This window comes from Emys orbicularis, chromosome 4 (genome assembly GCF_028017835.1).
Source record: "Emys orbicularis isolate rEmyOrb1 chromosome 4, rEmyOrb1.hap1, whole genome shotgun sequence".
NCBI lineage: Eukaryota > Metazoa > Chordata > Testudines > Emydidae > Emys > Emys orbicularis.
The window spans coordinates 129,795,989-129,808,220 of record NC_088686.1 but is presented as its reverse complement, the minus strand read 5'-3'; the positions used below and the strand labels follow the sequence as shown (position 1 = coordinate 129,808,220).

General features: G+C 58.4%; 1 protein-coding gene across 2 annotated transcripts in view; it reads left to right on the top strand.

Moving 5' to 3' along the window:
• Positions 1-12,232, top strand: part of LOC135877584 (copine-5) — a 178,801-nt gene that overhangs the window by 70,282 nt on the left and 96,287 nt on the right. For both annotated transcript variants that reach the window (XM_065403075.1, XM_065403076.1), the window contains one exon: positions 9,941-10,004. In XM_065403075.1, coding sequence (XP_065259147.1) covers positions 9,941-10,004 — 64 coding nt within the window. The remainder of the gene's footprint in view (positions 1-9,940; positions 10,005-12,232) is intronic.

Genomic DNA, 12,232 nt, shown 5'->3' with positions numbered 1-12,232 from the left:
GGTGCTACAGTCCCATACCAGGGCCGTGAGTGAGAGCTAGAGACTGGTATACCCCGGAAGGGGGGACAGTGTGTGTGACTCGGCCAGAGGGCTGAAAGAACCAGCTGACCACAAAGGGGGCACTCATGAGAGGCGGGTGCTCACGCCATTACAGGATTCCATCCCTAGTTCTGCCCAAAGCTGCCCGCAGCTTCCCACAACCCAGCAGCCCTGGACTGGGGACAAAAGATACACCAAACCCAAGATGACCTAAAAGTGCACCTGGATAAACTCTGGTATTTTGGGGATTGGGAAGGCTACAGTCCTGAAGAGCGCTCTTAGGAGCTGGCGACACATCCGCCCTCCTGACTTGGTAAACACCTTCCCCGAAACCCCAGTCCCTGGCCAGCCGGCAGGCTCCCTAGGGGAGAGGCAACGGATTACAGGCCTTGAACCCTGGCTCTTGGGGCACTAGGTTGTGATCAGGCCACAACTGCCACCCAGCAGCTCACCTGACCCACTGCAGAAGGGAACCAGTGAAGTGCTAGATTGCAAAGGGCCCTGCCCCCAAAGCTTCTGATTGGGGGAAAATCCAGCATCTTCGATTGGCTGAGGAGCTCTATTTAAATCAGGAAGAGGTGCATGAAGTTGTTTGGGCTACTGGAGGAATCCTGGTTGGCTGCTACTAGAGACCCCTCCTGCTTACCTGCCTCCTCCTGGCCTCCATATCCCAGACCCCTGCCTGCTCCCAATTCCTGCCGCACTCTAGGGCCCTGCTCCTACGCCTGACCCCCGATGCTATCTCCGGCTCTGAGCTTGGGCTTGGCACTGGCTTCTAACCATTAGGCATGACTGCCCATGTCCTGGTCATTAAACAGCCCTTCCCCAGCTGGGCTTCTCTCTCAGTTAACCCTGGCCCTCCTGCTGTCAGGTGAGGTGAGGTAACCTAACCTACCTCTCAGGCCCTGGTTAACCTTGCCAGTGCTGGTGTGAGTGCACACCCTATCATGGCTTCCCTTATCAATTATTTACAGCTCCTAGCTTCTGACTTCTGCTCGTTCCTATCAGCTTCCCCTTTCTCCTATGTGTTCCATATATGCATTTTGCTTTAGCTTCCTTTACTTCCCCTCCAAACCAGGCTGGTGTTTAATGAAGTGCAGCCTTCTTCCTCGCTTATGACTTTTGGGGCATCCAGGAAGATGTGCTGAAATGATTCCCAATTAGCGTTCACATTTTTCTGATTGAATTCTTCTTCCCAGGTGGTTTGGCTCATAATTGTTTTAGCTTTGTGAAATTGGCCCCATTAGCAGAACACCAAGTGTATTTATTACTGGTCTGGTCTCTGCTCTGCTGGCAAATTATAAATGTGAGCAAGTCATGATCACTTGTACCTAAGCTAGCACTGAGTTTTAGTTCCTCTCTATCTGTTAGGACAAGGTCTAATACAGAATCCCCTATGTTGGCTGCAACACTTTTTGAGTTAGGAAATTGTCATCTATAATATTTAGAAATTCCAAGAATGTTTTAGTGCTAGCTGCAGGAGACCTCCCGCATGTCACTCAAATTGAAGTCCCCCATGATCACACGTTTCCCTACACATGATAGATCAGTGCATAAGGAGCCGCTCATCCCATTCCCGAGTGTGATTTGGGGCTCTGTAGCAGACCCCAACTAATTCCCCACCTTGTGCTTTATCTGTTAGGACATTGACCATTAGTATTCAAGATCATTTTCTTCCGAGTTATCAGTGCCACTTTTCTCCCCCCACCCCTTTTGCCCACTCGATCCTTCCTAACTAGGTTATAACCCTTGACTTTAACATCCCAATCATGGGAATCGTCCCTTTGGATTTCAGTAACACCAACTAGACCAAATTTATGGTCAGAAATGAGCAATGCCAGTTGCTCTGATTTGTTACGCAGACTCCCAGCACTGATGTGCCAGGAAGTCAAGAAGTTCCTCTTTTCATGTCCTTTGGGTCCTTTACAGCCTGAGTGAGTTATCTAATTGCCTCCCACTAGCTTTGGTTCCGGGAGGAGCTGGGGTGGCCCTTCTCCCTGGAGCTGCATACAGTGCCTGGCCCACAGTGACAGAAACTTAACACAACAGGGTCCCCCAAATACTGGCTGGGATTGCAATACCTGTCACAGGAGCCAATGGGCCAGATCCCAGCTGGTGTAAATCATCCATAGCTCCATTGGAGCCAACAGGCCAGATCCCAGCTGATGTCAATCCACTGTAACTCCATTGGCATCAGGTCTTCACTGGTGTCAAGTGTCCCAGCTCTGCTGGAGCCAACGGAGCAGGGCTGATTTTGGTCAGTTGACAGGGGAGCTGGGTGTGGATGATCAGCCCCCCCATTAGGATGCTCATTAAAACCTCTCAGAAATTCCCTCCGAGCCCCTACTGCCAGCCCCTGCATTTAAACCATTCACCTGGCCCCTTCTAATGCTAGTTCCGCAAAGCACTCCTGGCTGGGGTGGCCTGGTGTCTACCTGAGAACCATCTCCTGTGTCTGACACTGCCTCCCCCTCGTCCATTGGTTTTGGGCTCCGGGCTTCCCCTGGCTGCCAGCAGGGTCCATCAAGAGCCATGCTCATTGCATCAACAGCCTGCTCGACTCCAGCCCCTCCAGCAGGACGGTCAAATCCAGTGCCAGTGGGATGGGGCAGCCAGCTTTCCACCTGGTGCACTGCCCAGTGCTTGGTGTTTTGCTAGCTCTCTACGCACTGGACAGCCCTTACCTAATTAACCCCAGGAGGGCCGGCCAATCAGCCCCATCTGAGAGGTGGGGCAACTGAGGCACCGAGCGGTGAAGTGACTTACCCAAGGTCAACCAGGAGGCCAGTGGCAGAGCTGGGCCTAGAACCCAGGCCTCTGAGCTCTTTCCTCCTGGCTTTTCAATCAATGAGCCCGATGGGGATGGAAACAGACTTCACTGAGCTTAAAAAACAGGTGCCCCCAGGATCCCGGCAGCCTGGTGTGGAGAGTCGCCGCTGCTGGGCTGGCTACTTGGGGGGCCCTGGGCAAGCTGGGAAGCCGGGTCAGAAACTGGAGCCCAGGGAGCTGTCCGGGCACCTGCAGGGGAGGCAGGGCCCTGCAGTGAGATGGGCCTTTGTCCCAGTGGGCGTGTAGCGAGGCGGTCGGTTCCCCACCGCCCCGGAGAGGGATGAGCCTCTCCGGACACCAAAGTGGGCGGAGCCAGTGAATCCTGTGCCCGCCCCCCAGAGGAAAGGCACGGGACAAGAAGTATAAAAGCCCAACCCCAGAGCTCACTAGAAGTACAGCCACCGGAGAGGCCAGACGCCTGTGGCCTAGCTCCCGGTTGGGAGACCCCGGCAATCGGCGGCCGACCCGAAGACTGGCCAGACTGGCCAATGCCTGGTGCCGACCAGAGCCCGGAGGAGCTGTCAAGCCTGTCCTTCGCAAGTTACGCAGAGGAGCTGCCAAGCCTACCGCTTGCCAGTTACCCTGAGGGGCCCATGGTGCTTGACCCCTTGGAGGACACCGTCCGGACCCAGGTACCTCTAGAGGGGGAGTTTAGGAAGTAGCCCGGGGGCAGCCGACCCTAGTCTGGCTGCAGCACTGCCAGAGCCAATGTCAGTGTGTTGCAGCCGGGATCCCACTGACACCGCAGCAGGTCTTCTACCGCTGCTAGGGCCCCGGGCTGGGACGCAGTGGAGTGGGTGGGCCTGCGTCCCCCCTGCCACCCAACTTGTGGGTGTCAGTCTCCCCCTCTCGCAGGCCCTTCGGAGCCAGGAGTCTGGGCCTGCTGTTTACCTGTTTGCTCAGCCCCTGCCTGAGGGCCTGAGCCATTGACTCTTTGTTGCTCCGCCCCAGGGCCGGGGCCTGCTCATTATATAAGAGTTGCTCAGCTCCTGGCTGAGGACCTGAGCCCGTGACTCACTACAGCCCGCCGACCGGGTGTGAATAACTGTTATGTTTTGCCTCTACTGCTGCCGCGGCGCGAGACCCCCGCGGCCACGCTAATTCCCCGTCACAACTGAAAGGAAGTAGCGAGGCTGTATGGTTCCCTGCTGCCCCGGAGAGGGACGAGCCCCAGCCAAACCGCTCTACACGTGGTGGAGAATGTGGGCACAAGCCCTCGACCCCTGTGAGAAGGGTCGTGGGGGGGAACGTACCCCAGAAAAAGCCATGGATGTGGACAAACTTATCAAGCTCCTGACAGAGAGCCAGGAGTGGCAGCATGTGGCCCAGCAGCAGCAGCATCTCATCCAGCAGCTGGGAGCACAGCAGCAGCAGCTGATTCGGGACCTGGGGGTTCAGCACCAGGAACACCAGCGGCAATGCCTGTAGCAGCTGGCGACGGCACTGCCTCGCACCCCAGATCCCCAGCCAGGAAACGCGGCCGGGTCACCCCGCACTACTGCGCCAGTGCTGCTGACCAAGATGGGACCCGATGATGACCCCGAAGCCTTTTTGGTAACTTTTGAAAGAATGGTGCTGGTTGCAGGGTGGGCCCGTGACCAATGGGCCATCCTCCTGGCCCCATATCTGACCGGGACTACCCAAACTGTGTACCAGAGGCACGGGACTATACCCAGGTAAAGGCAGCGATCCTAGATGCCTTGGACGTCAGCCCAGAAACCTTCCAGCAGCGGTTCTGGAGTCTGAACTACCCTACGGGCACCCGACCCCGGTTGGTGGCCCAGGAGCTGAGGGAGGCGTGCAAGCGGTGGCTACAGCCCGAGAGGTGAAGCCCAGACAAACTCACTGAGCAAGTTATCCTGGAACAGTTTGTCCACATCCTCTTGCCGCGAGGAAGGGCCTGGGTCCTCCGCCTTTGGCCTGTGACGCTAGCTACGCCGTCGCTCTGATGGAGGATTTCCTTGCGGCTGAAGCTGAAGCTATTTGAGCCCACCCACCAGGGCCTGAGCGCCCTAACCTAGAGAAGAAGGGGAGCGCCCGGACCGAACTGCAAAACCCTTCGCGGGGCCAGGAGCCCCGGTATAGACGTCCCGAGGTGCTGGTTCAACAAGTCCCCCTAAGGGCCCTGACCTGGGCGCCCAGAGCTCGGACCCTGTTTCTCCTGCGGGAAATACGGACACTTGCAATGTGACTGCACCGAGATGGATTGCAGCTTCGGTCACGTTTGTGCGGGGGAAACCTGCGCCCAGTGGCCGCATGCCACCAAGATTACGGTGCCAGTAGTTGTAGGGGATTGCCCGACCCTGGCCCTGATTGATTCAGGCTGCGGCCCGATGCTAATCTGTCAAAGCTTAGGCCTCCCGGCTGACCCGCACCTGGGGACGATCCGGCTGCAGTGCATCCATGGTGACGTACGGCCCTGCCCCAGTGCCCGAGTCCGGCTAACCGTGGATGGGGGTCACACGGCTGATGGTAGTCGGCCTGGCTTCTCAACTAGCCTACCCGGTGATCCTGGGATGTGATTGGCCAGAGTTCCCATGGGTCCTTTGTTTGAACGCCGAGGAAGGCCCTGAGGTCACCCCAGCACTGGAAGGGGGCTGTCCTGAGACCCGCTCAGAGGAAGGGGAGGAACTGGACCCCAACGGACAGGGAGGAGAGACCAAGGACCCCCCGCAGGGGCCCGCCATCGAACCCAGGCTTAGCACCGACTTTTGCCGGGACCAAAGGGAGGACCCTACCCTCTGTCGAGCGTATGAGCAGGTAGCGTCAATGGGACCCTGATCGATCCATACCAGGCAAAGTTGTGGCCCCATTTCGAGTTGCGCCACGACTGTCGCTATCGGGTGGAACGAGACCCCTGCACCGGAGAGCTCCAGACCCAACTGCTTGTGCCTCGATGTCACCGACGAGCTGTAATGAAACTCGCCCACGACATCCCGGCTGCAGGGCACTTGGGCCATGAAAAGACCTTCACCCGAATTCTGACATGGTTCTTCTGGCCCGGGGTGCATCAGGAGGTGAGAAACTATTGTAGTTCCTGTCTGGAATGTCAGCTAGCTGCTCCCCACGGACGCCCAAGGCCCCATTGATTCCCATGCCCATTGTAGAAACACCATTCGAGCGAGTGGCAATGGATTTGGTGGGACCCCTCCCAAAAAGCATTGCGGGATTTCAGTATGTGCTGGTCATCGTGGGCTATGCCACCCGTTTCCCCGAAGCAGTCCCACTACGGAGCATCACCGCCAGTACCATCGCTGACAAAGTCGTGAAGGTCTTCGCCCGTGTGGGCCTGCCCTGGGAAATCCTCACTGACCAGGGCACCAACTTCACCTCCAGGCTGCTGTGGCAGGTGCGCGACCTCCTGGGGATTAAGCAGCTGTGCACCTCCATCTACCACCCACAAACCGACGGCTTGGTTGAACGGTTTAATCGTATCCTGAAGGACATGCTGCACAAGTTTCCCCCAGAAGACCTACGTCGATGGGATCAACTGTTCCCGCCCTTGCTTCTCGCAGTCCGTGAGGTACCCCATTCCTCCATGAAATTTTCCCCCTTTGAGTTATTGTATGGACGTCGTCCACGGGGGCTGCTGGACCTCATGTGTGAGACCTGGGAGCAAGCCCCGTCACCAACCCAGGGCCTTCTGAAGTACGTCCTCCAGCTTCAAGAACACCTCACTCAGGCAGGAGCCCTAGCTCGGGAAAACTTGAAGGCCGCACAGGAAGCTCAGGCCCAAACCTACAACCAGGATGTGGATCCGTGACTTCAGACCAGGCGATCGGGTTCTGCTCCTCCTGCCCTCAAGCGAGTCAAAGCTACTGGCCCATTGGCAAGGGCCTTATGAGGTGGTCCGAAAGGTCGGGCCCGTCACCTATGAGATCAACCAGCCCGACCGGCGCAAGAAATCTCAACGATACCTTGTCAACCTTCTAAATCCCTAGTGGGAGTGAGAGAGCCTTTTAATTAACCCCACCCGCCGGAGCAAGAGCTGGGCCCCCGTGTACCCCTGACAGAGGACCCCGCCGGACCCCAGCTCGAGGACACACTTACTGAGGAGCAACGTAAGCAGACCCAGTGCCTCCTGCAGGCGTTCCCATGAACCTTCACAGTCCAACTGGGCTACACGACCCTAGTTCATCATACCATTCAGACGGAGCCTGGGGTGGTGATCCGGGAGTCGATCAGGCCCTTGCCGCACCGCATGCGGCAAGTCGTTGAGGAGGAAGTACAGGCTATGCTAGACCTGGGAGTCATTGAACCATTGCAGAACGAATGGCGCAGCCCAGTAGTGCTGGTACCCAAGCCCGATGGCACACGGCATTTCTGTATCGACTTCCAACGCGTCAATGCCATTTCAAAGTTCAATGCGTATCCAATGCCCTGGGTAGATGAACGGTTGGGAGAGGCCCGCTTCCTCACCACCCTCGATCTGAGCAAAGGATACTGGCAGATCCCCCTCGGCCCCGCCTCAGGGAAAAGACCGCATTTGCCACCCCCACGGGCCTGTATCAGTTTACTCAAATGCCCTTCGGCCTCCATGGGGCCCTGGCAACGTTTCAATGGCTGATGTACACCTCCTCCAACCCCACCGAGAGTACGCTGCAGCATACCTAGATGATGTGGTTGTTTACAGCTGCCATTGGGAGGACCACCTAGAGTGGGTAGCTGCGGTCCTGAGGTCCCTGCGGGCAGCTGGTTTGACGGCCAATCCAAAAAAATGCTGCATTGGATGGCAAGAGACCACATATCTTGAGTATACCAGCGGGAGAGGACAAGTGAAGCCCCGCGTGGGAAAGGTTCAGGCCCTGGCGGCCTGCCCACCTCCCACCACGAAGCGCCAAGTGCGCCAGTTTCTGGGACTTGCCGGCTACTATCAGTGGTTTATTCCCCGCTTTGCGTCTATTGCAGCCCCCTTGACTGGGCTTTTGACCAAGGACAGCCCCTGGCATGTAGTTTGGACCCCGGAGTGCGAAGATGCCTTTCAGACACTCAAAGAGAATCTCTGCCACGAACTGGTCCTATATAGCCCAGACTTCGACTGGGAGTTCATCCTCCAGACGGATGCCTCGGAGGTAGGACTTGGGGCCGTCCTGTCCCAGGAGATTGATGGAGAAGAACACCCAGTCTTGTACATTAGCCAGAAATTGTTTCCATGGGAGAATAACTATGCGGTGGTAGAGAAGGAGGCCCTTGCAGTGAAATGGGCTTGTGACGCCTTGCGTTATTACATCCTCGGGGCCCCGTTCACATTGGTCACCGACCACGCCTCGCTACAGTGGCTGGCCAAAATGAAAAATAATAATAAGAGAATAATGCGCTGGTACCTGGCACTACAGCCCTATGCTTTTACTGTTCGCCATAGGGTGGGTAAGGACCACGCGAATGCAGACTTTCTGTCCTGCCTGGGAGGTTTGGAAGGGTCTGGCCCCGATGAGCGGGAGCCAGACTTGAGGGGTGTGTGTGTGTAGTGAGTTGGTGTGGTTCCCCGCCGCCCCAGAGAGGGACGAGCCTCTCCAGACACCAAAGTGGGCGGAGCCAGTGAATCCTGTGCCCGCCCCCCAGAGGTCAAGGCGCAGGACAGGAAGTATAAAAGCCCAACCCCAGAGCTCACTAGAAGAACAGCCACCGGAGAGGCCAGACGCCTGTGGCCTAGCTCCTGGTTGGGAGACCCCGGCAATCGGTGGCCAACCCGAAGACTGGCTGGACCAGCTGATATCTGATGACGACCAGAGCCCAGAGGAGCTGTCAAGCCTGCCCCTCGCAAGTTACCCAGAGGAGCTGCCAAGCCTACCGCTTGCCAGTTACCCTGAGGGGCCCATGGTGCTTGACCCCTTGGAGGACACCGTCCGGACCCAGGTACCTCTAGAGGGGGAGTTAGGAAGTAGCCCGGGGGCAGCCGACCCTAGTCTGGCTGCAGCACTGCCAGAGCCAATGTCAGTGTGTTGTGGCCGGGATCCCACTGACACCGCAGCAGGTCTTCTACCGCTGCTAGGGCCCCGGGCTGGGACGCAGTGGAGTGGGTGGGCCTGCGTCCCCCCTGCCACCCAACTTGTGGGTGTCAGTCTCCCCCTCTCGCAGGCCCTTCGGAGCCAGGAGCCTGGGCCTGCTGTTTACCTGTTTGCTCAGCCCCTGCCTGAGGGCCTGAGCCATTGACTCTTTGTTGCTCCGCCCCAGGGCCGGGGCCTGCTCATTATATAAGAGTTGCTCAGCTCCTGGCTGAGGACCTGAGCCCGTGACTCACTACTGCCCGCCGACCGGGTGTGAATAACTGTTATGTTTTGCCTCTACTGCTGCCGCAGCGCAAGACCCCCGCGGCCAGGCTAATTCCCCGTCACAACTGAAAGGAAGTAGGGAGGCGGTGTGGTTCCCCGCCGCCCCGGAGAGGGACGAGCCCCGGCCAAACCCCTCTACAGGGTGACACTGCCCAGGGCCCAGCTGGAGCTAATGCCAGTGCAGGGCACCCAGCACGCAGGGCGAGAACAGCCTGAGCCCTGTCTGTTCCAGGGCTGCACCCCGGGGAGCGACACCTCGGGGGCGTCCTGGTGCAGACAAGGCCAGGTGGGGTGGGGAAGTGCGCTACCCAGTAACTGGGCAGGCAGGTATGGCGCAGACACAGTGCGCTGGATTACAGCCCCCCAAATGCCAGCCCAGGGCCGGGCAGTGGTGCTGGAACACTTTTTTTTAATATGGTGGGGGTGCTGAAAGCAGTTTTTACTTTTTACCTCATGCCCCCCCTTACCCCTGACCACACCCACCCAGCTCCCAGAGCTGGGTCCGGGAGCAGGGCCATGTCTCTGGGAGCGGGGGACCCAGACAGGGGTAAGGGGGCCAAGACTGGGGCCACAGGTGGGGGTGGGCACGGGGCCAGGGAGCAGAGCCTCAGGTGCAGGGCCGGGCAGCGGAGTCCCGGGCGCAGGGCCCCAGGCACAGAGCCAGCAGCCGGGGAGCAGTGTGCGGGGCCGGTGGCCAGGACCCAGGGGGTGACCTTGGGGCAGGGCCAGCCCAGGGTTGGGGGGTGCTCTCTGGGCAGGGCCAGCCCAGTGGCTCAGACCCCCTCTCTTTTCTTCTGCAGTGGGATTCCAGGGAAAAAGTGTGGCACCATCATCCTGTCGGCCGAGGAACTGGGCAACTGCCGGGTGAGTTGTGGCTGCTGTGCCGCCCAGCGGGTCTCACCGGCACTGGCAGGAGGGCACCTGGCAGCTGTGGGAGACTCCCAGAACCCGCCTGGGGTGGGATTCCACTGGGCAGGGTCCCAAGGGGAGGTGGGGAAGCAGATGGAGGAGTCTGTCCTCGGGACAGGCTGGGTCCTGGAGGGGAAGAAGGACCTGTGCTGAGTTCCCACCCATGGGCATGTACACGTCACACATCCCCCACCCCCAGGAGCACAGCGGATCCCATGTGCTGGCAGGGGGTCTGGTCGGGTCACTGCTGGGATGGGAGACCTTTCCCAAGGAAACCCAGTGTCTGCAGGGAGTGAGGTGGGTGGTTCAGTAGGGGGCGCTCTCCCCTAGCAGTCCATGCTGGCCCCCGGGCAGTGCTAGGGGCGCTGTGCTATAGGGCGTGGGGGGCCAGCAGGTGGCGCTTTCCCCTTGCAGTCCGTGCTGGCCCCAGAACGGTGCTAGGGGCACTGTGCTATAGGGCGCGGGGGCCAGCAGGGGGCGCTCTCCCCTCGCAGTCCGTGCTGACCCCAGGACGGTGCTAGGGGCGCTGTGCTATAGGGTGCGGGGGCCAGCAGGGGGCGCTCTCCCCTCGCAGTCCATGCTGACCCCAGTAGTGTCGTCGAGCGGGAACCGAGTTTATCCATGTCTCGTTTGGGGAACGTGGCGTTCAGCTGAGGTTGGTTTACCCACCCCATGGGCTGCCCCAGTGCCGCCGTGTAGTGCTAGGGGGCAGGGAGACTCCCTCATGGTATCTTCCCCCAGTGCTGTCCTGTGCTGTGCGGCCTTCCTGGCATGGCCCCGATCCCCTCTCTCCCCCTGCATGGATTGAGAAGCCCTAGCCCATCACCTGCTCCCGTCTCCTCAATCTTCAGCAGCTGCTTTCCACGCGCACAGTCGCCAGCTCCGCGCTCCAGCCTGACCCCAGCCGGTGACCCGCGGTGGGGCTCCATGCCGGCTGGGAAGCTGAGGGGCAGGGGTTGCGGGGAGCAGAGCCGGGTTGGGAACACACATTGCGGGAGGAGAGCGGTGCCTGAGGAGGGATAATTACTCCTGATTAATATTTGATCACTTAATCTCGCCAAGCAGAAAGGCCCAGGAGGGGGAGGGGACGGCATGAGGAATATTGCGCAGTCAGGGCTTTTACTTGTTTTGCTTTGTTCTCTTATTAAATATTTGTGGCTGAACATAATGCTCTGAGAGGCGGGCAGAACGCAAGCAAGGGCCAGGCAAGCTTCCCCCGGCACAGATCTGCTGGTGCCCCTCAGTCCTGACCCACAGCCTCCTGCTAGCCCAACCCTGGACTCCCCACACCCAGCTCTGCCAGTGCCCCTCTCTCCGTTGCAGAGATGTTGGCAGTCCCTGAGGATGGGTTTGTAAATCAGCTGGTGTAAATCGACCTCACACTGCTGCAGTCCATTGAGTAACACTGATTTATATCCCCCTACTGCAAAGCTCAGGGCTGTCCACGGCAGGACATGGAGCATACCCAGGTCCCACCCAGGCTCCAAAGCATGGTCAGCTCAGCACATCAGTGCTTCTCCAGCAGGGCTCACTGGTGGCCCTGTGCACCAGGGTCCTGCCCTCTGGCTTGCTGCTTCCCCCATCACTGGGGCATGCATGGCCTCTTCTCTCCATGCAACGCTGCCTCTTCCTTGGTTCTTCTTCCCAGTCTGGACTGTCCACCATTCTGTGCAGAACAGCCATTTTCCCATGCATGGCTACCGCTCTCCACCTGTCGCCAGCATCTTTGCTTGACCTACAGGTTCTTTGCATGACTCACTGCAGCTTTCCATGCATGGTGGTGAATGTAGGTAGGTGATAGATAGATGCGGTGTATGGGGATAGATCTATCAATAGATTAGATAGATAGATGGATGGGGTGTATAGGGATGGATGGATGGAAGGATGGATGGATGGGGTGTATGGCGATGGATGGATGAGAGAGGTGTATGTGGATAGACAGATGCGGTGTATGGAGATAAATGAATGGATGGGATGTATGGGGATGGATGGATGAATGGGGATGGATGTATGAGAGAGGTGTATGGGGATAGATATGAGCGGTGTATGGAGATAAATGGATGGATGGGGTGTATGGGGATGGATGGATGGGGTGTATGGGGATGGATGGAGTTTTTGGTTACACATATGGGGATGGACGGAGTGTTTGAGGATGGATGGATGGAGGGACTCCAGAACCCTGC